The sequence below is a fragment of the Anguilla rostrata genome, chromosome 10 (assembly GCF_018555375.3).
Source record: "Anguilla rostrata isolate EN2019 chromosome 10, ASM1855537v3, whole genome shotgun sequence".
In the NCBI taxonomy this organism is placed as follows: Eukaryota; Metazoa; Chordata; class Actinopteri; order Anguilliformes; family Anguillidae; genus Anguilla; species Anguilla rostrata.
Window position 1 is genome coordinate 4,160,485 of NC_057942.1, and position 24,773 is coordinate 4,185,257.

Consider the following 24,773-nt stretch of genomic DNA (forward strand, 5'->3'; position numbering starts at 1 on the left):
AAAAGAGAGACTCGAGCGAAACTGCTCTGAGCACAAACCTTGTGATTCCAATTAACGTCCTCCCCTGTGGAGGTCGTTAGCAAACGAAGACAACAGCTGGTGGGTTTAAAAGTGGTCACAAGACGAGAGGACTATCTGAGAGAGATGCAAGGCCTCCTAGACTTTGGCAGGTTCTCTGTGTTTCCACTTTCGCGGAGACAAATATAAACAACCGAGACAATGCCAGTTCTCAATCCCAACGAGTTCCAGATCTTGATAAGTTACCTCTGAAGAACAATCAGTAGGAGTTATTTACCAGAAACAATTTTCTGTGAACGCTGGAAGTCCCCCAGATTCTTCCTTTATATCTTACCTGATGACTAACCTGTTACTCACTTACCCACTTCCTGACTGAGTTCAGTGATGTACTGTGACAGCTTTTAATTACAGACCCCAGTGTGGGGAGAGGGAGAGAGAGAAAGGGGGGGGGGAGGCAGAGAGAGAGTGAGAGAGATAGAGAGAGAGAAAGAGAGGGAGAGAGGGAGAGGGGGAAAGAGAGAGAAGCAGCTGTGGGAGAACAGGGCACAGAGTCCTATGTCAGATAAACACTGCCGGACTGGCATGCCAAACTCATAGCATCATCAGGAGCAGGCGGCTTCAGCGGGAAGGCTAACGCAATCTCACTATCTCTGTTTCCACAGGCTACGATGGGGCAAAAGCAAGACAAGCCCACGGGAGAGGGGAGCCCGGGGGCAGAGGGGGCAGAAGGGGCAGATGGCAGTGTGGCAGGAAGGCGTCTCAGCTCGGCCTCTGGTAACCCTGGCGACGGCGGTATCGAGGAAGCCGCGCAGGGAGGGGGCCGCAGTAGAGAGACCGGCGGAGTCAGGAGGGAGGATCCCGCGGAAACAGGCGCCGCGGACTTGGAGGCCGGCCCAGAAGGGGAGCCGGCGGCACCTGCGCCAGAGAGCGATGCGAGGGACGGCTGCCGCGGCGGCGGCGTCAGAGAGAGCCCCCCCGCCCCCGGGGGGGCGAGCAACGAGGGAGGAGGAGGAGGAGGAGACGGGGAAGGCGGGGCGGTTCCTGTGACTCAGCGGCTGCCGGAGACGAGGCAGTATCCACCGCGGAGCGCAGGGAGCGGAGAGTTCAGCTCGCGCCCGCCGCACTCAGCCCGGACCGTGACCAAAGAAGGTGCTGCTTCAGCTGCTTCAGGGAGCCAGGCCCGGGGCGAAATGGAACATCTACTCGGGGGAGAAGCGTCTCACCGGCGAGAGAGTCTGGACGGCGACTGCCGAACCGATACAGGGGACACGACTTCAGACCCGCTCGCAGAACGAGCCGGCAGTTTAGACTCTGTGGGGGGGCACTCTGCGGAGCCGGGCCAGGAGGAGCTTGAGCTCCGTGAAGAGGAGGCGGCTCGGAAGGAAACCAGCTCCCAGCACGCGATCCACACGTCTGAGATCGAAGTGTCCTTGAGGAACCCGTCACCTAAAATGGGGACCCGCGAGGACGGCGGTGCCAACGTACCGGCGGAAGGAGGAAGAGACCGGGACCTGTCTCCTGGTGCGATAACAGAGACCACCGGAGGGAAGGTCTGCACGTTTCCTGATCCACGGCAGGAAGCTGCTGTATTTACCATCCAACATCCGAAAGAGAGGGAGGCCAGGCACCTCAAGTCCTCACAGGAAACCCTGGAGGTCGACGCTCAGGCAGAAACGGGGGCAACTAGGCCCCAAGATTATCATACATTTAAAGAGTTCCAAGGTTTGCTGGGAGCTGAAGCTGAGGCTCGGAGTTCGCACCAGGATACATGCGCCACAGAATTTCCTCAGGGGGAACAGTCCTGTCATGTGGATATTCACAAGCTTTCTGTTGACGAAAGTAAGGGTGCCCAGCAGATAACACAAATGCATTCTTCAGCGGAAGGTCTCCAAGCTCCTCATGTTGTGGACGAGGCCGCTGCTTCCAAACATCTACAGGAAGACTTTGTAGAACCTCAGCTGCATGGAGCTGCAACAGAGCAAGACGATGCAAAGACAAGCAGGAACACCGCATCTGACCACGTGACAGGAAACACAACTGTAAACCCACCTGAACAGGACTGTCCCAGCTCAGAGGAAAACGCTGACGGTGCGATTTCATTCACACATACCTCACTGAAAGAAACCGACTCTAACAGGATGCTTCCATCGTGCCTCAGAGATAATGAGCATGCAGAGATGTCTGCAGGTGTTCAGCATAGAGATCTAATTCATGACAATCCTGTTTACTCATGCTCACCTGATACAGAAAGAGACCCCAAGAATGAAAATGACATATTAGCTACAGAGATACCTCAATTGGCAGATGTTGGATGTTCATCATCAGTCATCCAAAAGAAAGAGACAGAGTCTGAAACAACTGTACAAGAAAATGATAAAACCACTGAAACAATACCTGTTGTGATGGAGGTCGGTCCTCCTGGTGAGGACACACAAAATATATGCAAAGATTCAATGTCACGTGTAATGAGGCCAATGAACTTTGACCAAGCTGACTCTTTGTGGAGCAATGCTGACGCCGGATCGACCGCGCCTCCCTCCGCGAACGCGTCAGAAGAACTTCAGCTCGGACAATCGGCCGCGCTGACTCCCACAAACCACAAAGACTGTGAGCCATCAGGGCGGAATTCCACACTGAATGCTGAGGAAAAGCCATGGGGTGGCGCAACAGGGGGTGTCGCCAACCACAGAGCCGACACCAACCCTGAGAAAATGGCAGAAGCATCAGATTCTTCCAGGTCAGAGGCGCCATTTATGGACGATCTGTTCAAAGAAGCCGTCGTCATGAGAATGCAGCGAAACAGAGCGGAGGCCGCCCCGCCTCCTTCAGAAACAGCACTGTCTGAGGCACTGGCCATTTCTGAGGACCACCTGCATGCTGCAGGCAAGCAGAGACAAGGGGCGGATCCCCTTCTACACGGGGCAAAGACAGGAGAGGTTGCATCGTCAAATCTCGTCACAGATATTACAACGCTGAATCTATATGATTTGAACAAAGATGGCTCGGGGAGCAATTACATCGGTGGAAAGATGCTGTCTACCTCTGTATTTACACAGAGTCCAGTGGACTCTTTGCAAAGCAATAATGATGACCACCAACAAAAACAGACTGCAGGTACGCAGTTGGAAGAAATGTCTGATAGTGACACTGAGTTTGCCTGTCCATCACCAAAGAGCAAAGTCTTCCCAGAGTATCAAACCAAAGCACTTAACATCTCAAATACAGATGTTGCGCATTCTCAGAATTCAGAAATTTATGTGACGGACTCTGTTGCGTCGACACAAAAAATGGGAAAGATAGAGAGCGGGTCACAACCATTAACAGAGGCCTTCCCAGAGGAAGCCCATCCTAGTCCATCTGACCAGGACAGCCCTGCCTTCGGGGGTAAGGGTGATGGAGGAGCCGTTGTGTCTTCCTCCATTTCCATAGCAGAGGCCGCTTCTCCACACCCACAAACTCCCAAAGAGAACCAGAGAAGCGAGAGACCCCCAGAATTGCTGACGGACGAAAAGCAGAGTCGTGCCACCGCTCACGTCTCTCTCCCAGAGACAACCAAGGATCATCCTCAGGAAGACACAACGTCGCCCCCGGGAGCCGCACATTCAGCGTCCTCAACGGAGAAGGGCGATGAAGTAGATGATCCTCGGTCACCTGTGAATCCACACGCTAACGGAAAGGCTGTCCCACAAGTTCCGCCCGGGAGTGGAAGGAATATTTCGGAACATCGCCCGCAGCCTGAAGACGAGCAGAACGAAAGAGCCGAAAAACTCAACAGTCGACGGGACGGGAACTCGGGGGCGTCGTCGCCGAGCGACGCCGAAAAGAAACGGGGGGTCCAGTCGGGCCAGGGCTCCGCTCCGGGGAGAGAAACGTCCCAGGAGGCCACGAGAACCAGGCCCGTCTCCGAGCTCATAAAGGAGACCATTCAGATGCACGAGAACATCAAGCAGCAGGACAGGGCGAAGAGGCCCGAGGCGAAGCCGGACGGAGCGCTCGAGCAGGGGCAGTCAGTGAAGGTAGCGCAGATGAAGAAGGCCTTCGACGTTCCCAAGAAGTCTCCGGAAAAAGCGCCCGAGAGGAAGCCCTCGGTAAAAAAAGGTAAGGCACGCCTTGCATTCCTAAGGCATTCCATGAAAGATTAATAGAGATGACAAACTTATTTGTTTTGAAGTAGAAAAGATGAATAGAGACCATTTAAAAGGTTACACTTCAAAGTAGAACCAACGAAAATAAAAATAATGAGTGAACCTGAAACAACAGAAAAGGTGAACAATTATAATTGGCATTATGGAGCGTGTCGATACAATATAAATGAAAAACAGTGGCCTGTATTCAGTCAAGATTAGTCTAACTTGGCAGATTGGTTTTGGTGATTACTGACCTCACCAAACTTTATTTTTGAAGAAAAACAATAATTCTTGCTTTTGTCAGTCAAAGTTAAGGACTGAAGTTGATTGAAAGTCAGCCAGTTTTTATTTTTCGCCTTCTTATTGGTTGACACGAGATAAGCATGAATAATCATAACCTAGGGCCATTCTTCAGGTAGAGGCAATTTTCAGGGCAGAGCATCTTGTGAAATCTAACTCCAGGATGCTGCAGGCAACTGGGAAACAGTCACTTTTTCACCAAACTGCAAACAAAAACGGTTAATTGATTTTAATTCATCTTACTGACACATAAAATGGTTTTACCTACACATGACGTGGTTCACTGTTGTGATATTTTTTTCAGAAAGAGATACTACCGCATGAGTATAATGACTCCTTGTCAGTGAGTCTTCTATTCTGCATTCTTGAGTAATGTGATATAGCCGGGTGGACATATCTGTAAATATAAGTGAACTACACAGCTGTTCTGCAGTGTCATCATCAACAATAAACAATCACATAAGCAAGTACATTGGGTAAGTTACCATTTTTAGGTCAAGACATGCAAGCATTATACTGATGAATCACAAGAAATGTATAAGGTTCCTGAGAGAAAAACTGTTGTCAACAGAAGTGTCTCTTTTTCTCTCTCACACATGCATGCATGGGCACATACTGACACACACACACTTAAAAAATAAAATAAAGAAAGGGGAGGTCGTGGCTGTCTGAATGACCTGGGCCAGCCTATGTGATCAATCACATTCGCCTCAGCTGGGAGGCAAAGGAATGGATGCTTGCATGTACTGCTGTCCTGTCTCTGGCTCTTCCTGGCCCCAGTGTCATTATTTCATGGTTCGTGAGTGTTTCAAACTGACGTTTAAACTACTTTAAACTGTTGAGCACGGCCTCCATTGTGTTCTGCTCGGTTAGGAACTGCGGCGGTTACACTAAATTTCTCTCGCTATGTGACCACGGCCTTAGAAATCCTGGACAACTCCATACCGTGACTCAGTCGCTTTGATAAAATTCTGCATTAATGCTCACAGACTTCTTTTATATTAGCTTTCCGATCTTAAAGGACTTCCCCAAGGGGTCTGTATTAGCCAACGGTTTTCAGTATTGATGATAATGCTGTTCTCCTCAAGCGTCAGAGGCACTTAAACCTAGACTGCACAGCAGCAAATTGTGTCCAGGCAACATACTTTCCCTTCTTGATTTACACGAGAGGAGTTTACTAGCAGAAAGAGCATTGATAGTGAGCTGCAGGCTCGCAGTGAAAATTGCTCGATACCTCTGAGGCAGGGCTTCTCAAAATGGAAGAATGTACTGATGAATCAATCAGTCCTCTCAGCTCAACTGTAGAAATTATGCAGTTCCTTTTCTTAAATTCCTTTCAAACCCCCCATTATTATCCCAACACATCGTTGCTCTGGCTCATCTCTGAATGTTTGACTGAGAATGGATGGTGACACATTTATTTTCCTTATGCTCCCTGAGGTCTGAACGAGGACACCAAATAGACAGATTCTACAATTTTGGCAATAAACTAGGTTTCCATATACTCGTTTATATTTGTGTTTGCCGTTTATCTCAACGCACGTGTGGGCAGAAATTCAAGATGCACGCGGTCAAACTCAACGCTAATTATGTATAACAGTTCATGGTTTCATTGTTAAGACAAATTATAAAAATTATATGCATAAATAAAACTAAAAATGGCTCCACCTTGTGGCAAACGTAAAAACGGCATTTTGATAAGGGCAGCACGTCACAGCACAACAGCACGTTACTGTGCAAACATGAATAATCATCTCGTGCATGAATAATTCGTGAGCAGCAATAACAATAAGGGAAGTGCAATGATGAATCATTTTCAAATACAAAACAGCACTAAATAGTCACAGACATCGCCTTATGAACAAACGAAGTGCTAAAACTGTTGTTTGAAACCACATCTGACTGCAATAGAATTTCACCTCATACATATTATTATGCAAACTTCATATATATTTTTATATGTAAACTTGCTTCTAAACATTGGAAGGGCCATTTAAAACATTTATATTATTCATTTTTCAGTTAATTAAGTTTATAAAATTATATTTAATGTATGGAATATTACTTGGAAGAATATGTACACATTTCTGATGACTAATTACCAGTAAACCTCTAATTTCTACAATAGATTGTGTGAAGGCAGAGCTTAGAAGAAATAATTTAAAGACAGATGCTTGAAAAACCAACCATCTCAGGACAATTTCTGCACATAGGCTATATAGCAGCATTGCGTTTTCTCAGAGTGAAACCATTTCAGTGGTTTCTCAGTCTTGCTCACAGACTTTGATTTATGCTGGATTAAAAATGTACACATTTTCTAAATCTTGGGAAACGTTCATCGATAGGCTTGCAGACTCTCAAAAGAAACTAACCACGAGCAATAGGAAAAACAAAGTGATAATATCTTACCAAAACAGTGTTTAAAACTGGAACTCTTTTTTTAATTTTTTTTTTTTTTTAATCACCAGCACTTTGTTCCACAACCATATTGGGGCATATGAGGGACTAGTGACAATATCCTGAACATCACAGGTATTATAGAACTTGGTTTAGGTCACAAAAAGAGCAAGGTACAGTTTCCATTAGGTTTAAATATTTGTTTCTATGAACCCACACCGCCCTCTCCTGAGGTCATTGGCTTAAAATATATCCAAGGTAAAAACAAATGCATGCATTCACCTATTTTTCCTAACCTCAACTGAGTAAATGCCATCTGTTTTGGTGGCTTGTGCAAAAATGTATTTTATTTTGTTGGAAATTCTAAGTTAAAAAATGTAGACAGTTTACTCTGGTTTTTTTACCCTACCATTTCCTAATTTGGGTAAAAATCGGCGAGGCTATGGGAGGGCAATCATTTGAGTGAGTCACGTTTCTAAATTGGTTTATACACGTTTTATACACCTTCCAGAGTTCCAAACAGTGCGTCACTACCTGTCTGGTTTTTTTGCGCACGTGACCTTCCCATAAACATATGATTTTTTGATTTTTGTAAAAGACGCCTTTATTCGCCTTAGCTCTGTGTTTCCATAAGGCAAAAGGTACTGCACTTTGAGAGGACGTTTCACCGGTAAGAATGCAGCAACGTGTACAAGAGCAGGTCAAATATGCCAGACAAGCTGAAGCATGTAGGCTACCCAAACCAGGGGTCGAGGAATTCCCACGGGTGCTTGGGGACAGAGTATGGACAAAAACGGCAGATTACAGGCCATTTGCTTGTGCTCAGTGCTTGTTTACGACGTAAATATCACTACCTTGAAATGTGTATACAAAGTACTTCAGTCGCTTTTCATTATTTGCGTGCAGTTACATGGCACGCAAGCTTTATAATTAGTCCATGAACGAGTGGTCTAATGTTAATTCATGCTATTAGCAAAGTAAACACAATTAGACAGTACCTAATAATAGAATCCCTTCCGTGTCAATTCAACACCCATAAGAACCAGCTTGACACGACTTTTGATCGAAAGGAAGACAGGACATCACTGCTCATTAGCGTTTCACACGGACGCTGACCAACGCTATGGCCATTCTTCCTTGTATTATTTCAACACCCGCCTTTCGTTTTCAAGGGTTGGATGTGGCGCGTCGTAGGGACGCGTGATTGGCGCTCCTAGCTGCTGCTCACCAAAATTCCGAACGTGTTTCGTTCAGGCACGTGGAGGCGGGGAAGAGCCAGGGCGTAGCTTCCGGTGCGTTCGTGCCAGGGATCTGGAAAAAAGAACAGGCGAATTAGCTAGCTACCAGCGGCTGCGGCAGGGAGGAAACGAGCGGATAAATCATCAGCAGGAGAAATACTATTTTAAATTATTTACACTGTTCATCGGGGATATTTTACATTGATTGAGGAGGTAAGGATTGACGTCTGATTTTACGACTGGATTTCAAATATATCTTGGATCGATTTGGAGGCATGTGGCATGCCCAGTGATTTTTTTTCTTGGGTTTCACAGAAAGATGGGCTAGCATGCTAAGCTAGTGAACCAGCAGTTCAGTTCTGAGCATCGAAGCTTTTACAGCTGCCAAATGAGAGCGTTTTGAGGGTTTTCATGGTAGCAGTACGTAGCATATGAAGCCTTGGATGCATGTACTTTTCCTTCTGGGTTGTTGGAAATCCAGCGTGTTCGCTACGCTCATTTCAGATGGGCTGACCATATAGCTAGTGCCAGGAATTCGATCAGCACTTGGGGAGTTCGGATTTGTAGTGAGAAAATGAGCTAGGGCTTGTCCATCTGAATACCGGGTAAAGGTGTTGGCTCGCACACAGACGCCAGTGAGTGGGCAGGCAGTGTGTTTTCTATTCCTTTCTGTGCTGCCGCTCAGCCAGTTTGCGACGTAGCTAGTTTGTTACTTCTGGAAACCTGGCCAGGTTCAGCTCAATAGCTCGCTGCGGAAACGAGGGATTGCAACAGTCCCACGGAACTATTTTGAACCGCAAAGCTGGTTAGCAAACACTGGCTTGCTTGGTACTACATTGTCTTTCTGTCCTGTGTGGACTCGTCCGTCATCGAGCCTGCAACTACTAGCTACCAAGCCAGATAACTCGTTAAGACTGTGCTATGAATTCGGGTTAATCCGGGAAACTCAAATCCAGAGAGAAAGTTATAACAAATGTGGCTATGCTTTCCACAGTGCTGTTACAATGTGGCGAATATCGCCGGTCTAACTGAGTTTCTCAGAGAAAATCAAGCGCTGCATTTCATTATGTGGAGTGAATTAATGGTCGCCAACTAGCTCAAAATCAATTTATCTGCACGAGACTTGACGTAGCCTACAAGGCAAATCATATTCAGGTCATATTTTATTCGGGGTGTGATAATATGAGCAGGTAATCCAAGTTATAAAGATAATCAGCCTGCCACCTTGTCCTTATTTGTTGGTTGTTAATGCACCACATGCTCGTGTCCAGAGGTGTGTCTGACAGTGGAAAACGGTTATGTAATCCATTCTGAATTTCATTCCTTTGTTTTTTGAGGTGAAATAATTCGAATGGATTTGGTATACTCGATGCAATGAATTGTACAGTCTTTCATAAAATAATATCGCGAAGAAAATAGCTACCGAGAGCTGCCCATACCATTCGCTGTTGCGCTTCTGGCACGGTACTACGGCGAGCGGAAAGTAGTGAACATTACGTGACTGGTGACAAATTATGAAGTCCACTCGGCCAAATGACGCGTGTAAATAGACTTTACGCCGATCGAGAACCGTGATGAGTTTGGCTTCTGTGTGTAATGCTGTCCATTAACAAAATGTCAGGCCGGGCATTGTAGCACGCCGGCGCGGAAACGAAAAAGGGTCACGTATGGAATGGACTGGGAGCAAATGCTAGGAAGTAAATGACGTACTGTACACTTCGCATGTGGCGTTTTAAGAGCGGCTTGGCTAATCATTGACCACCCCCTAGTTTCTTCGCTGTCATCCATAACATGCAGCAGTACACTACGGTTATTTAAAAAAAGTTGAGTGTGCTATGTCCAGTAAGTATGCTTCCCTTGCAAAATCAAACGAGTTTGGTGGCGGTGGTGACCCCACGCAACCTCGCGGATGTTTATATCTATACGCTTAGCTAGGTCATATTTGCACGGAAAGCAGACTTACCTATGCTGTTGGTCAGTCCTTTTTAACGGCTGCGGTTCCATTTTGCATTTGGTTAGTTTTATTTGGCGGTTATGGGTTAGATGACATACACTAGTTATGTTTTTGTTTGTTAATATGATGGCCAACTGTTCATTTTCATGCACTGGGCAAAAAACAATACCTCACGCAGCCTCTTGGTCAGTTTTTCATGACGTAATTTTATGATGGCCCAGGACTACTCTAAAGTTCTGTACTTGTAGAACAATTGGCATCACCCAATGTCAAGTGACTGAGGTTGATTGAGTTCAGATTTGCGTTTGGGCAGTGCATTGTGGGATATGGTGTTTCTTTGAACACCACGGCTAATTTGTTCTTTGACGTAGTGTTAATGCTCTCGATCTGTGAGAATTCGAGAGGAGGACCCGTTGGACAGGGCTGGTTTTCGCGGATGCATGACGTGTCTGTCGCCGCGTGCTCTCGGTGGATGATTGAATGCTGACGGCATACTTAAAACAGCACTTACATGAGTGGTGATTGCCAAAGTTTACGAGTCTTCAGTCTGTCTGCATTTGCGATTTAGTGAGTTTCTGTTCCTCTGTGAGGTGGGACAGTCCACTCCAAAGTTTACCTGTGTGAAAAACTGGTTGGATGGGGGGGATATATTTATAGTTATAAGTATATTCTCTTCCAACAAGCTATTCCATTTATGGCTTTTCCTTGCCAGCAGGAAGTGTGGCTACAGGCTGGGTTAGTTGGGCGCTGGCACTGGCCCTGACACGCCTGGTTGGGGCTGCCGTAAGAGATGAATCCTGGCAACGTTTGTCCGGCTCCGTTGCAGACGCGCCGTGGTAGCGCCACGGTCTGTTGCCACGTGAGAAATGGGTCAGGGAGGGTGCTTGGTGAAATTAGCCGTGATATGTAGGGATCTGTCTGCTGGGCAGTCTGGGGGTTTGTGGAGCGGAAAACGCAAGCAGAGAGGGGTTCTTGTGCCAGCTCGCAGGATTTGGGGCATCCGTTTGGAAGCTGCGAATTCCTGCGACTTCACCCCCAGTATTTATGATTTTACCACAGATTGCATTCCTCCATAGCGAATGCCTCGCATTCTTTGTGTGTGAAAGGTGGGCTGCATCTCTGCAATCTGCGATGGCTCTTCAGCGTGGAGCGGAATTTGAATCTCTTTGCATATCTGGTCGCTTCTCGGTTCCCGAGATCACGTTCAGTTTTGTTTGCCTCCAGTATGTCCATGGACTCCGAAAGGTCTCTCCCCCCCCACCCCCAATCCCCAGCGCCCCCGCCCCCACCCCTTTTGCTCCCTGACCTTTAAAGGGAAACTTCGGATGTTTGAAGATTGTTAGAGGAATTCAGACTAACCCAGGGCTCATCTACTACAGCATGAATAATTAAACTCGTCCAGCAGTGTCCAAATCTGAACAGGAATGCCTGATCCCTTTCTTTACAGTCTGTAGCACAGTGTGTCAGACTGAAAAAAATGATAACACTGGTGCCACTGGGATGGTTTAAGAGAATTATGAAATTAGGACTGAACAGGTTCTTGGCTTTTTTTTTTTTTTTGGTTGACGGGTGGCCTGGGTTTAAAGAACAGGCAACACGACCTGCAGTAGCTCAAAATATTTAAGTATTAAAAGGCCTTAACAACAGAAATTCTGTAATTCTTGTTGCTGTGGGAATGCGCTTTATGGTGCTCGGCCTTAGGGGCAGCTGTAGGCCCGTGCCCCCGGCCTTCTCACTACTCTGTAACGCAATACCCTGTGGGTCTGCAAAAATGCGAGCCAAAGTGCTTTAAAAAAAAAAAAAAAAAAAAAATGTACAAAATTTCACTGCTGAGAACATCTGGTGAAATCGGCCACCGCTCTGACCATTACAGATTTGGGGGGGGGGGTAAAAGAGAAGGGGGTGTCCTTTAGCCTGACTGTCTTGTGACGTAAGGATCTTTTAACATGAAGAGGAAAACGATGCAGGCCTAGCACGAGACCCTGCATTTGCGACTGACAATTTTTTTGAAAGTGGTGCAAAATTGCAGTGGGTCTTTGCGTGTAAAAAAAAATAAAATAAATAAAATATCTTCCCTGATTTTCTGTTCCCAGTGACATCACTTTTGAGAAATGCACTCAATTTGTGCAACAAGATCTTTGCTGGCTTAATTGAGATTATTGATTTTTGTAGTGTATAGATTGGCAAGAAGATGTTTTTTTTTTTGGGGGGGGGAATTATCCTTTAAGGGGGGTTGAGGAATTGGCCAACCCCCCGTCTCTCTGAGCCTCAGGCAGCCTTTCAGAAAGGGGGCTGTGGTGCGGGACGAAATCTCAGGTGTTGGAGGGGATACGGTGGAACCTCCACAGGGAGTGGCATTTTCTGGCCTGAAACGTGAGTCATTGTGGACGTAGGATGCAGATGGCCCTTGTATTGCTCAAAGCGTATAGCCTGGTATTGCCGTCGAGAGTATTTAAGGTGGAGGGCTCTCTTTCATTCCATCCTGCAGCACCTGTCTTTTAAAATTTCCACCTTAAGACCTGTCCGTGAATCTGTGAAAGGTGTGGCGCCTCTCCACGTTGATACAAGGCGTGTCTGCGGCACGAACCTAGGCTAAACCTAGCCTAACCTCTCCCAGAATTCCACGTCTTATCGTATTTCAGTCCTGAGATTCCGAGCGCTATTCCTGATCTCTGTTAGCTCTGAGATTTTAGGGAGCGAGAATCCAAAGAGCTCGGGACTTAAGGGGATGAATGCACTCGCGTTGACTCTCTTGGCAGAGCGGTTTTAAGCAAATTTGCCAGGTAAAACTGAAGTAAGTTTTCCACGTGTGTTATGGATTAAGTGTAATGTTGAAATGGCTGTGGGTTTAGACATGGGATGGGTGGAAACGGTTTTGGGACTATTGTAAACTGCAAAAAAGTATTGTTGTCGGTCATTAGAAGCCTTGCTGAGCTGCAAGCTGTTGATCCCTTGGGATCTTTTTTTAAAAACGTTACTTCCCTGAAACCTGCTCTAACTCCAGCGGGGAGCTGACAGGCTTGCATAAAAAAAACGTGCACCCTACAGTTAAAGCTTTGTCACAGTCACAGATGTTACTTTTGTCTGTTGTTAGCAATTGCTAAATAACAATGGATTTAGGGTGCTTTTATGAGGATGTTTTGGAAGTCTTTGACCCCCTGAGTCCTCTTGCGATAACCGTTTGTGCTTGATGGTGGTCAGAGTGTTTGGGTTTGTCAGTCTGAATGATGAATAGCCTAGATCTAGGGGAATGGCTGGTAGATTCTTCCAGCCTGATTCACATTTGTGATGCTTGGCCAAATGCGCCCGCTGATACCAGTGTTTGGAGAAGTGTGCGTCTGCCAATTAAAATGTATGCTTTCCGATAGCTCTCTGGACCCTTGTGTGTCTCCTAGCAACAGCACTGCTCTGTGTTGACAGTGGCACCAGCGGTCAACGATGATGCAAGAGAGATGATATGAGGAAAAAAAAAACCCCCCAAAAAACAGGATTAAGTGGGGGGGGAAAAAACTTAAATCGCTTCAAGTGGAAATGCTTGTATACTTAACGCTTCAGGCGTCTTGGTTGTTTTATGGCCAGTTCTAGGGTAGAAGTGTAGATGATTAGGGAACCAGCAAGCTGATTTTTGAGAATGCAACGTCGGAATTAAGTCCAAGTAAATATGACACACAATACCTAAGAACAACGCTGGCCCTGTGAGCATGCTGCAGTGAAAAGATCCATAGGGCAGGATCCCGTGTATTGATCCTGTTCCATCGTCTGAGCAGTTATTGCTGCTTGAGTACAGGTATCAGGTGACGGGCTTGCCTGGGTTAATCTGGTCCACTCCCAACGCATTTACGATGTTTTTTGTGTTTGTTAAAATGTGTGAAATTTCCCTTAAGGAAACTTCTCTCTGTCCAGTATAGAGGGGTTTCAGTGTACAGTGTTAATGGGGTGGGAATCCAACTAGCCTACAAAGGAAAATGGCTGAACGTGCATTGCAGTAAATTCCTGTGTTTTTGGCGTTGTTTTCTTCGACCTTGGATTCTCGTGATCCAGGCCTAATTTCTGAGAACGCTGCAGCGGTCGCTGCGCAAGAAGTTTGTCTTTCCCAGGAACAGGTAGCTGAGATTTATCCTCGAGTCAATTTTTCAAGACGGTAATGCACTGAGTGGGATGGTGTCCCATCAGATGGGTAATCAGATTTACTGCCACTTCCACTTTCCTGCACTTAATCTGCCACTTGACTGATGCAGTTTACCGCTTTGAGAAACGCTCGTGTGGCTTTGCCTTAGCAGGAAAGCTTTATTTAAAAGTTGTACTTTACATTACACAACAGCTCTTTCACAGTGTTCAGTGTTCAAGGACATATATTACAGCCCTGCACTTCATACATCATAGGATTGGTCGACATTACATGAGAAGGAAGAATCATCACCCACAGATGCAGAGTGATCCTTTATATAGGGCTGATGCCAGGCAATGCATTGGTGCCCCCCCTAAATTAATCCCTGGATAATTCACAGAGGTTCGTTTTTTTGGTTTGAGTTAGTTTGGTTGATTTTGTATACCTCGGGGCAAATGTGATTTGAGTCATTCTTATGAAATTTGAGGGGTGGGGTGCGGAAAGTGAGTCTGCTCTTGTGTGACGCGGGTTGGTCAGGCCTGTACAGAAACAATAGTAAGATCTGGATGAGCTGTTATTGAAAATATCCCCCCAATGCGCCATGTGGTGCCACAGAGGAAGCTCAAAAGTACGCTGAGTTTGGCCTGAGGGCCGCGGTGGTTTAAAACAATGGCCAATGGCGCATTTCGCTGAATACGGTGGCCCCCCCTCATTCTGCTCAATGCTGTCACGAACGGGCCAGGCGGGGGGAATGGGGGGGTAGCGGGAGGGGGTAGCAGCAACAAAGCTTCAGAGCGAATGACCAGATGAGAGAGACTCGCCTTATCTGTCAAGAGAGAAAAGTTGAAAATCTGGGTGGAATTTTATACGTACAATGGTGCTCTGTGGGGATTTTTTTGTGTTGTTGTTTTTTTTTCTCCCTTTTTTAGCGGCTGGCCCAGGGATTTAGGAGTCAGTGTGTACGTTTCCCGGTGACACAAAGGCTGGGGCTTCCAAGCACATGGAAGACATTGAGACTTCGGACGAGACAGGACAAAGCTGATTGGCTGTAGCTCCCCCTGTACGGTCGTCCACTCGCGGTCGATTGGAACAATGGCGGCCCGTTTGTCTCGATCGGAGCACCGTCAGACAGGCTGGCTGATGTCAGCGCTCGGTCAACATTCCGTCTGTGACCCAAACAAAAACTCAGACGGTAACTCTAGTCCGTTTTTGTGGAACAGTTTCACAGTAAGCCTGGTAAATTTAACAAAACTCTTGTTTTAAAAAAAAAAAAAAAAAAAAAAAAAAAAACCTTTTTTGGTATCAAATTCCTGTTCTTGGCACAGCAGCTGGATTGAGACGCTGGAGGCCTTCATTTTGTCTTCCTCTTGACGTGAACGTTGGAGGTTCCAGCCTGCTTGCCCTTCGGGGAGTCTGCTGAGGTGCCAGACGGTTTGAAGACGCGGAGCTAGATTGAAGTGACATCAGGTTGAGGTTCCCTCGGGCAGCGCATGCATGGGGCGGTGGGGCGGGGGGGGGGGGGGGGTACCATCCCACAGCTGCACACAGACTAACTACACCGCTGTGCCTTTAAAAGCCTGGCCTGGCCTCCACCCCCTGCCCCCCCGCCCCCCTCACCCACCGCCTTGACTCAGCCCATCCAGATGAGGAAGTTGGCCTATATTCCGTCATTATTAAAATGGATATCCTCCTGTCGGAGTATCCTGTTTTTACACGGGCTTATTAGCCGAAGGGGAGCGTGTGCAGCAAGGCACGGGCCCTTTTTCTTTTTTTTTCAACAACCCTTGCTGAGAATTGATTTACTGTTCAGTCCCACACACACACACACACACACACACAATGGAATTCTCCTCCGTTTAATGGGTGGAATCTCAGGTGTGTGTGTGTGTGTGTGTCGACCTCCGTCAGGGTAGTTTCGGGCCTTCTGCGACACGTTTTTCCCCCCCTTCCTTCCTTCCTCCCTCCCTGACGGCGTTGCGGCGTTCGGTCCGAAACGTGGGCTAACGCTAACCGCGCCGTCTGCGGCACAGGAGCCAGGGAATGGAAGGGCCCGGCGCAGACTAGGCGGCGGCGGCGGCGGCGGCTCGAGCTCCAGCTGAGGAGTGTTACCCGCCCTGCCGGCGTTCGGCGAGCCGCGCGGCTGCCGGTAATTTACCGCTCTCTCCCTGCTAGCGCTGGGGCTAGCGGGCCAGTGAGAGTCTACAGTCAGATGTGATCCACAAACTGCCTGCTGTTCCTCTTTGCCTGGCGGTGTTTTTCGTTTGTTTCCGCACCTCATGTCCTGTTGATTTTCTTTTTATTGTTTTATTCTTTTTATACTGTTGATTTTTATTTTATTTTTTTTTTTTAACCTGTGTTCCAACGGCCTGTTCTCATCCAAATTTCACCCAGTTGGCTAAATGTCGGTGAAGGCTAATTGTGAAAGGTTGGCTTCACGCTCACCTGTGGATCCTTTGGCCTCACAGGTCGTTCGGCAGGAAGTGCGCAACGCGGTCGCGTGTCGCGGTCGCTTGGCACGTCTTTGACTGCATTAGAGCGGTTTGCATCTTCTGCCTCGTCTGTGGGAATGCGTGCATGCTAGCACGTTAGCACGTTAGCACGTTAGCCACGAGACTGATTTGATCGTCCATATGGCGAGAGGGCGGGGCAGCGCTCTTGAGTGACATGTTGTAGCAGGATGGAGCTCTCGGGCCTTTATTCATGAAGCACCTCACAGTATTAATGCTGACCTGAGACCAGCCTTTCTCTGTCTGTACGCTGATCGTATCCATTATAAGCTGAAAGATTAAACTGATCCTAGATCAGCTCTCCTGCTCTATGTAAAAAAACACTCTGCTACCTTGCAATATTGCTCTCTCAGTACTATAGTGTCCACTCCCTTGGTGATAATGGCTTTATCAGCAGCTTCTCGGTGGAAACCGGAAATGGTCGTCCTTTTGTTTTAAACGTGCTCAGTGGTTTTCCTAAAATAGAACCACAGGATACATTTCGGTTTTGTGCTGAGCTCGAAAAGCGTGCACTTCCTGGTCTTGGTGTGACCTTCGCGTTCAGGGTTTTATCTTCAGACGCTGAACTTTAGCGAGATTGCCTGCGCCCCAGAGCCTTTGTGAATATTTCGCTCTGAAACGGAACCCTTGCGTGACTGCCTCCGCCCAGCGACAGGGGAATGCGCCACTCAACCTGAGCCGTCCAATAGGCCTGCGCCCGGAGCTGTCTGCGGCAAATTTAATTGGCTGAACACGACAGTGCCTGCCCACCATTGAAGCTCCCCCACTAATCCTGTCTTTTCAACACTGAGGATGATGTCACAACTTAGGCAGGGGAATGTCAGTCACCTAAATACTGTTAATGTGTGTGTCTTCGTGTCTTAATCCGTCTCTCAAAAGCCACTCAAAATGGATCACGTTGATCTTTAAGGAGCACAAAATGACAGCGGATTTGAATACTGGATGCATCACTGGATGTGTCAGAGACTTGAGAAAACAACTGATAGTCCCTTTCTTTCCTACCTCTGATGGCAGCAGTTCTGTTTTTTTTTTAATTCTGGTGTTCTCTTGTTGTTCAGCTGTCTTTAAAACAGGATGTGGTGTGGGGCCGGTGTTCTAATGCACAGATAGTGTTGGTGTGCTGTGGTAGTTGGTTTTGCAGTGAGACATTTTTTGTTTCTCAGTGATAAACGTGCTCTAACCCTGTCGGCCTTGGAGGGGAAAAGGGGCTGGGGAATGGGGTGGATGTGAGGGCTTGGGGGTGGTGGGGGGGGTAGGCCTGGAGGTTTTGGGGGGGGGGGGGGGGGTGCAGGAGCGGTGGAGGCTGTGGGTTGGTTGCAGGAGAGTCGGAGGCTGTGGGTTGGTGGGTGGGTGGGTGGGTGCAGGAGAGATGGAGGCTGTGGGTTGGGGTGGCTAGGGGTCCAAAAAAAGGAAAAAATGTCCCGAAATATAATTAGAAGCTGATAAGCTTCATTTCCTGCTTTTTGACAGCATGCAGGATATTTTTTTATTTTTGTGGTGCATCCAATGCCCGGTACCAAAGTAGTGAAGCATTAAAAATAAATAAATTCCTCTTTTTTTTTTGCTGTGTATAATAAACTAACAAATATGTATATCCTGTGAGGTGTACTGGAGCACTCGCAAGGCAGGCGTTACCATGCCAACAGTGCTGTCTCACGAGCCTGTGTGTGTCTGACCAATGGGCCGGCTGTGCGTGGAGAAATCGAACCCCTGTCCCTGGCGAACAGCTCTTTAAGCAAAGTGCGGTTCCATCTCTCCCGCTCAGCTCCCAGCATTCCCGGGGAGTGGGGGGGGGGGGGGTCTGTCAGTCAGGCAGGTCGTGAACTCTGGGAGACGTCTGAATCGCTTACGCGGACGGGTCTGCTAAAAACACATTGGAGCGCGTTTGTTGACACTGTCGTGTCGGGAGCCCCCCGGCTCCCCCCTCGCAGTCGGATGCCCCCTCCCCCACACACACACACACACACACACACACCCCCTCCCCCCCAGGAGAGCCCCGTCTCCTGTGGTTAGACTCACGGAACCCAGACCACACGTGACTGGAGAGGTGTGAACCCCGGAGGTCACGGACTGTGTGGGTGTCAGAGACAGGTCAGCCGCTGTCCTCTGCTCTGACCTGGATCTGGATCTCCAGTGTGTGTGTGTGCGGTGTGTGCGCGTGTGTGCGCGTGACCGTGTGTGTGCCATACTGTATGATCATGTGACCCTCTGGCTTCGCAGTATTACTGTACTTGCTCGGTTACTTCCCCGTCTGAGTCGGGGGGGGGGGGGGGGGCGAGGGGGGGGGATGCAGTTTGGCTCCACGCACGCAACACAAGGCCTTGAATGCACAGTGTGGGGAAGTAATCTGTTTTTTCATTTCCCCACGTCGGGGTGGAATCGCCGTCGTCTCCCGCGCGCGGTGAACAGCGCTCTCTGTGTACGCCTCCGCGTGGAATATCTCACCACTGAATTTCCCGCTAGTCGGGTACGGGGAACGCACACACGCAGGAGCCGTTACGCGCCGTTCCCCCACTTCCTGCGGCGTGACCCCCCCTGATAACGCCGCTGTTTACGCACGTTCTCCTGGAGACCGTGGATACTCAAATCTGGTCCTCAGGTCCGAATCCGGCTCTCGTTTCTTTCTCCTCCCAGGTAAATAACTGAACAGTTTGTGCTGCTGATTGGCCAGACTGTCTTCACACCTGACTCCCAGGTAACGGGAGCCTGGGGAACCAGCAGTTCTCGGCCTTCGAGGACCGTGATGTGATTGGCAGAGCTCTGGAGTCTGTGTGTGGTAGCGGGTAGCGCTTTGCCACATGTGCACACCAGAGGAACACGGAGCTGCAGGACAACAGCCAGCTAACCTACCGCCAGCTGCACACTCACAGACCTGGGAGTTATTGGTAAAAATGACGGGATTCACCAGGCACCACCGACAGACCTCCAGGGGTTCAGGATCTGCAGATTCGCGGTTTCTTACGCTTTACGATTTTTTGAGACGTGTTTAATAAAATAAATGTCTTTTTCCTCCCCCCCCTAAAAGAGATGGTGGGTCGTAATGCAGAACCGTGTCGCAACGTTTTAAATTTACGCTGCTTCCTGTTTCACCTCGGCAAGAGGGGAAAAGGCTCCCTTTGGAAGAGCAGGGTTGTTTTGGAATGTGCTTTTCAAAATTCAGAGTCAGTGTTCTAGAACTCCCATCACTTTCAATCTCCGGTAGTGATTGTGACATCAGCGTTGGAATGTTCCGTTAAGACCACCTACTCGTGATCTTAGCTAGGTGCTGACAAGTCTCCCTGTCTTTCATGGTGGCGCGGAGTTTGACACGGCCCGCATCTCCGAATCCCCCCCCCCCCCCCACAACCATCTTTTTTCCCACGGTTGCCAGATTGTGCGTCTCTGCCACGCGTCAGTGTGCGTTGTGGGAAGTGCGCTGAAAGCTTCGAGGTGCCGTCTTGTCGGCCTGTTCGCTTGTCGCGTTCCTTCAAAGCGAGAGGCGCCATCTTGCAGGAACCGAGCGGATGACTCTCTCTCTGCTTTATCTTTCTGAGCAGGTCCAACCGGGGAGACCAAAATGAGATTTCGCTTCAACAGGCCTTTTTTTCTTTCTTTCTTATTTTGGTGGACATCTGCTTGCCTGCTGCGAATATTTCCATCGATGGTCGTTTTCGAAACAAAACGCGTTTGATGTGGCAGCTCCAATTCGCCCTGTTTTCCATTTATTCCGGCAGAATTATTTTGGGAAAACTTGGCTAATTGATAAAAGAACAAACGGGGGGGAGGCGGGGGAGGGGGGGGGGGGCTTCCGCATTCCTGAGCATTCCCTCCGTAGCGGTCCGCTGTGCCCGTTCTTCCAGGCGCTCCAGGAGCTCGCTCCGGCCTTGCAGTCTGTTCCCAGAATTCCAGGATGGCGTCATGGTTTCTGTCCAGTTTACAGCTGGCCTGTAGGACAAGGGGTGGGTGTGGGGGGGGGGGTGTAAAAGAGGGAATAATGTGTCTTGGTGTCGATTTTCGCAGTACGCAATGTCTTCTGAAGTGGATGTTGTGCCACGCTCATACGGTCTGACCTAACTTGGTTCTGGAGTTGCGTAACTGCAAGCCCCGCCCACAGCACTGCTGCTACCATGGCGACACTCCAACATTCATTCAGTTTTTTCCTTATGGATTCGCTTCATCGTTTAAAATAAAAATTTTAAACGATGAAGCGAATCCATAAGGGAACAGCAAAGTTAAAAGGCTAAACAAATGAAAAACAAACAAAATAAATTCCTTAACGGATCAATGCAACGCTTATCTTGGGCCACTTTTAAAGGCCGTAACTCCTCCTCCTCAGGCAAAAGAAAAACGAAGAAGAAGCCTCAAACTTTACATGCCGATGCAGTGGAGTCAGTGCGCCAGGAAGCCGTAAACGTCTCTTTATGAAGCCGCGAACCCGTCTGCATGTTGGTTTAATTTCCCGAGCCGTGGATTCCAGTCCCCCCCCCCCCCCCCCCCCCCCGCTGGACAGCCCGTCGAGCTCGCTCGCTCGCTCCCTGCTTCCTGTGGCGGACGGACGCGCTGTCATCAGAGGGCCCTCGCGGCTTCTGATTTCTGAGAGAAACGTGTCCCGAAGTCCTGCCCGTGCCCTTATATGGTAGCGGTTCTGGAGACCCGGGGAGAAGCTCAGTCTCGCCGCCGCGTGCGGGGTTGCGTTGGCAACCACGGAAGGTATTTGCGACGGGTCGTCCGTTATTCGCGCTGAAAAACGCACGTGTCGAAATCGTGGCGGCCCTCCTCCTGCTCGCCGCGCGGCTGTTCGCTTCTGGGTTTTCAAGACAAGCTTGTGGAGATTTTGGAACAACTGCTTTTTTTTTTTTTCTTCGTTTGGCCTCATCCAGGTTTTTGTTGTTTTCTTTCTTTCTGTTTTTTTTTTCTTCCTTCTCTGCTAATCCATCTATAGAAAGCCGCTTGTCTGATAACCACTGGCCCTGCTTTCTCAGAAGTACTGGGCCTCTCTTCAAAAGGCTCGTAGCAATTGTGCGCTCTCTATAAATAAGTGCTCGACATATTTCAACCTTTTGCTACACATAAAACAAGCATTTAAAAAAATAAAAAAATAAAAAAATACTTCCCTGAAAATATGTGATTATGTATTCTATGGTAAACGGAACTTTTTGAACAAAAGCTCTGCTGAAGAGCAGTGCCCTGCTGGAGGACGTGAGGCCTGGATACGAAGCGAGGAATAACGGAGGGCGATTATTTGTGAGTTTACGGAATTAATTCTGGGTGGATCTTTGGTGACTTCCTGTCAGGCTTGGACATTGTGAAAGAGCTACAGGTAGACTGTGGTTTTAACCATTCTGACTAAGCAGTAATTCTGAACCAACAGTGGCCTTTGGAGCATAATATAACAAATACCTGGCGTTATAACTGCTAATGAGAACCTTTATTTGGCCGTTTGCTTACCAGCACATTCAAAATAGGCCCAAGGTGCATGTAATTGGCCAGTCGGATAGCTAATTATTGTAGTCGTGCACACCCACAATTGTGACTCTGTTGCCAGGGATTGCGCAATTTCTTAAATACCCAGGAATTACGTAAGAGTGTGGTGCCATGCACGGAGACGGAACCCGTAAACACAGACATGAGAATGTGCTCATATGCTCGATTTCATAAACCGACGCATGAAAACGGTAAAGGAAATTTTTTTTCGACAGGTGAAAGAAGTTTAGGCTTCGTACAGTGAGGTGTGCAGTACTAGTCCACTGAAACCAGTTGGTTTGCCTTTTCTGAAGCAGATCGATTATTTTATTTTTTTGTACTTAAAAGGCCATTCAAACTCCGTGCCCTCATTCGTCTGACTCCACCTCTGTTTTGAATGCGATTCAACCCTCCCGACTCCTCCTTTTGGAATTTAAGCGATGTTGCTAGGCAACACTTTACTGTTAGTAAACGGCTCCTTGACGAGCTTACTCTACAACCTGGCAGAGGAGCTGAGGTGATGTTTCAAATTTGGACATCGGTGAGTCATCGCTGTGAGCTGACAGGGGATTTTTGTCCTTTTTTTTCCTTTCCCCCTCTCACTCTCTCTGAGAGTTGCGTGTGCCCCACCTTACACACACACACACAGACAGAGGTGCACACACACACGCACGCACACACACACACTCAGACTCACACACACTCACTCAGACACACAGACACCGGCACACTCAGCACACACACAGACAAGACAGACAGACACACACACACACACACACATACACATACCCACACAGTCCCCCACACACAGACACCCACACACACACACTCTGCAAGGAACCATAACCAAGTGACATGGTGAGGAAGAATGCTTAGCCTAATTACCCAGCATGCAGTTCACCACCAAGGACTGTCTTCACATTGAATTCCAGGGCCCAGGCCTGTCCTGGGCCTCTAGGTAAGCCCTACAGGGCTCTGCTGGAGGGGGAATGAAAGCTAATTTGGTGGCGTTTTGCTCTCGCTACATTTTCAGGTTTTCACAGCCCAGCTGGCGGTAGCTAATATTTTTCACAAAGTTTCCAACACGTTTATTTGCGCTTTGTCTGAATTTTTATTTGAAGGCGTCTCCTAGATGCACCGCTGGTGATAAACTGGCCGTTTTGGGCAGCAGTGGGTTTCCCTGGCTCCTTATCGTGCAGGAGCTGCATTTCGGGATGCCCTCGCGCAGGTGTGCTAAGCGACTCTGCGGTGTGTGCTCTTACCCCCGCTCACGGGGAGGCCGTGAAGTCCAGTAAATCTCCCAGCGCTGTGTCGCCTCGCTCTTCCGCAGCTCTGCCTGGTGTGGCTGGGGAAGCTCAGCCTTTCACCCGCAGTGTTGGGCCCCCAGTCTTCACGCCCTCTCCTTGCGTACCTCGTACACTGACCCCAGAGGGGTCAGGTGAGCGCAGCGGTGGAAAGGACATCGCCATGGAAACGGTGGAAAGGGACAGCGCATCGGAAAGTTTTCCGACAATGGCGCGCACGCCCTGGTATTCCCAAAACCCTCGGTCCACGGCCCTCATCTTTCCTGTCTTTGTGATTGCACAAAAATGTTTTTTTTAATTTTTTTTGGGGGGGGGGGTTGTGTCTTGTTATGAACAACCTAGAATCTCTTTGCATCGTTTCACTGGCTGGTACACAAGTTGTTGTCATAGCAACAGCGACCAGTTTATGGGGAAAACGGAAACTTTGAGTCCGAAGCGTTTTTTTGGGCTGATTTCGATGGTGACCACCTTTTGTTTCTGAATTCCTGCTTGAAGCTGATCCCTGCAGCCATAATTACAGCACAGGCTATGATATTACGCTGACAAATCCCTGAGAGAGAGACGTTCAGCAAAAGCCAGAAATAACATGTTTTCTCACAATAGAGCTGGTTCCCCACCAGCCCCCGAACCACCCGTCTTCAAAACATTTTCCTTTGGAGCCAGTTCCCCTTCCCATGCATAGGTGTCCCAGCTCGGTGCCGGAATGGAGGGGTGTCACAGCTCGGAGCCGAAATGGTGGGGTATCACGGCACGGAGCTGGAATGGAGAAGTTTAGCAGTTCAGAGCCAGAATGGAGGAGTTTAGCAGTTCAGAGCTAGAATGGAGGAGTTTAGCAGTTCAGAGCCGGAATGGAGGGGTCTCACGGCTCAGAGCCGGAATGGAGGGGTCTCACGGGCCGGAGCAGGAAAGCGGCTCTGTTCAGGTTTCTTTTGACGGTGTGGCTGCGGGCCAGCCGCAGCGAGAGGAAGTGGCGTGTAACCGCCGTGACCCTCCTAAAGCCCGGGGGGTGAGGTGGGGGTGGGGGTGTGGGGGGGGGGGCGTCCCAGTGCCGCTCAGCGGTGGAGCCGGAGCCGCCCAGTCTGTCTGGGGAGGCCGTCGTCCTCGGAAAGAGAGCTTGTTTCCGCCTCCCTCCCTCCCTCTCTCTCTTTCTAACTGCAGAGCCGCTCCGTGTGTGTGTCATACAGGATATCAGGCCTGCTACCAGAGAGCTGTGAACGGGGGGCTGCTGCTGCTGCTGCTGCAGTGGCGGGCTTCTCTCTCCCCGCGTGGATATCCTGTTTTTCCCCACCGCAGCTGCAAGCCAGCGCACTAAACCTGCTCCCCCTGGGCATAGATTGCCATTCGAAAGGTGTGGCTCTCTCACCTTAGGCCTGTGTCC

The 24,773-nt window shown here is 48.7% G+C and overlaps 1 protein-coding gene across 2 annotated transcripts in view; it reads left to right on the top strand.

The window, feature by feature from the left end:
• Nucleotides 1-1,114: 1,114 nt before the first annotated feature.
• LOC135264747 (coronin-1C-A) overlaps nucleotides 1,115-24,773 on the top strand; it is a 54,799-nt gene continuing 31,140 nt past the window's right edge. The window contains exon 1 of one of the 2 annotated variants that reach the window (XM_064353570.1): nucleotides 1,115-4,116. In XM_064353570.1, coding sequence (XP_064209640.1) covers nucleotides 1,209-4,116 — 2,908 coding nt within the window. In that variant the 5' untranslated portion in view covers nucleotides 1,115-1,208. Of the gene's footprint in view, nucleotides 4,117-8,130; nucleotides 8,294-24,773 lie in introns of those variants that run through there. The other variant, XM_064353572.1, reaches the window with a different exon arrangement.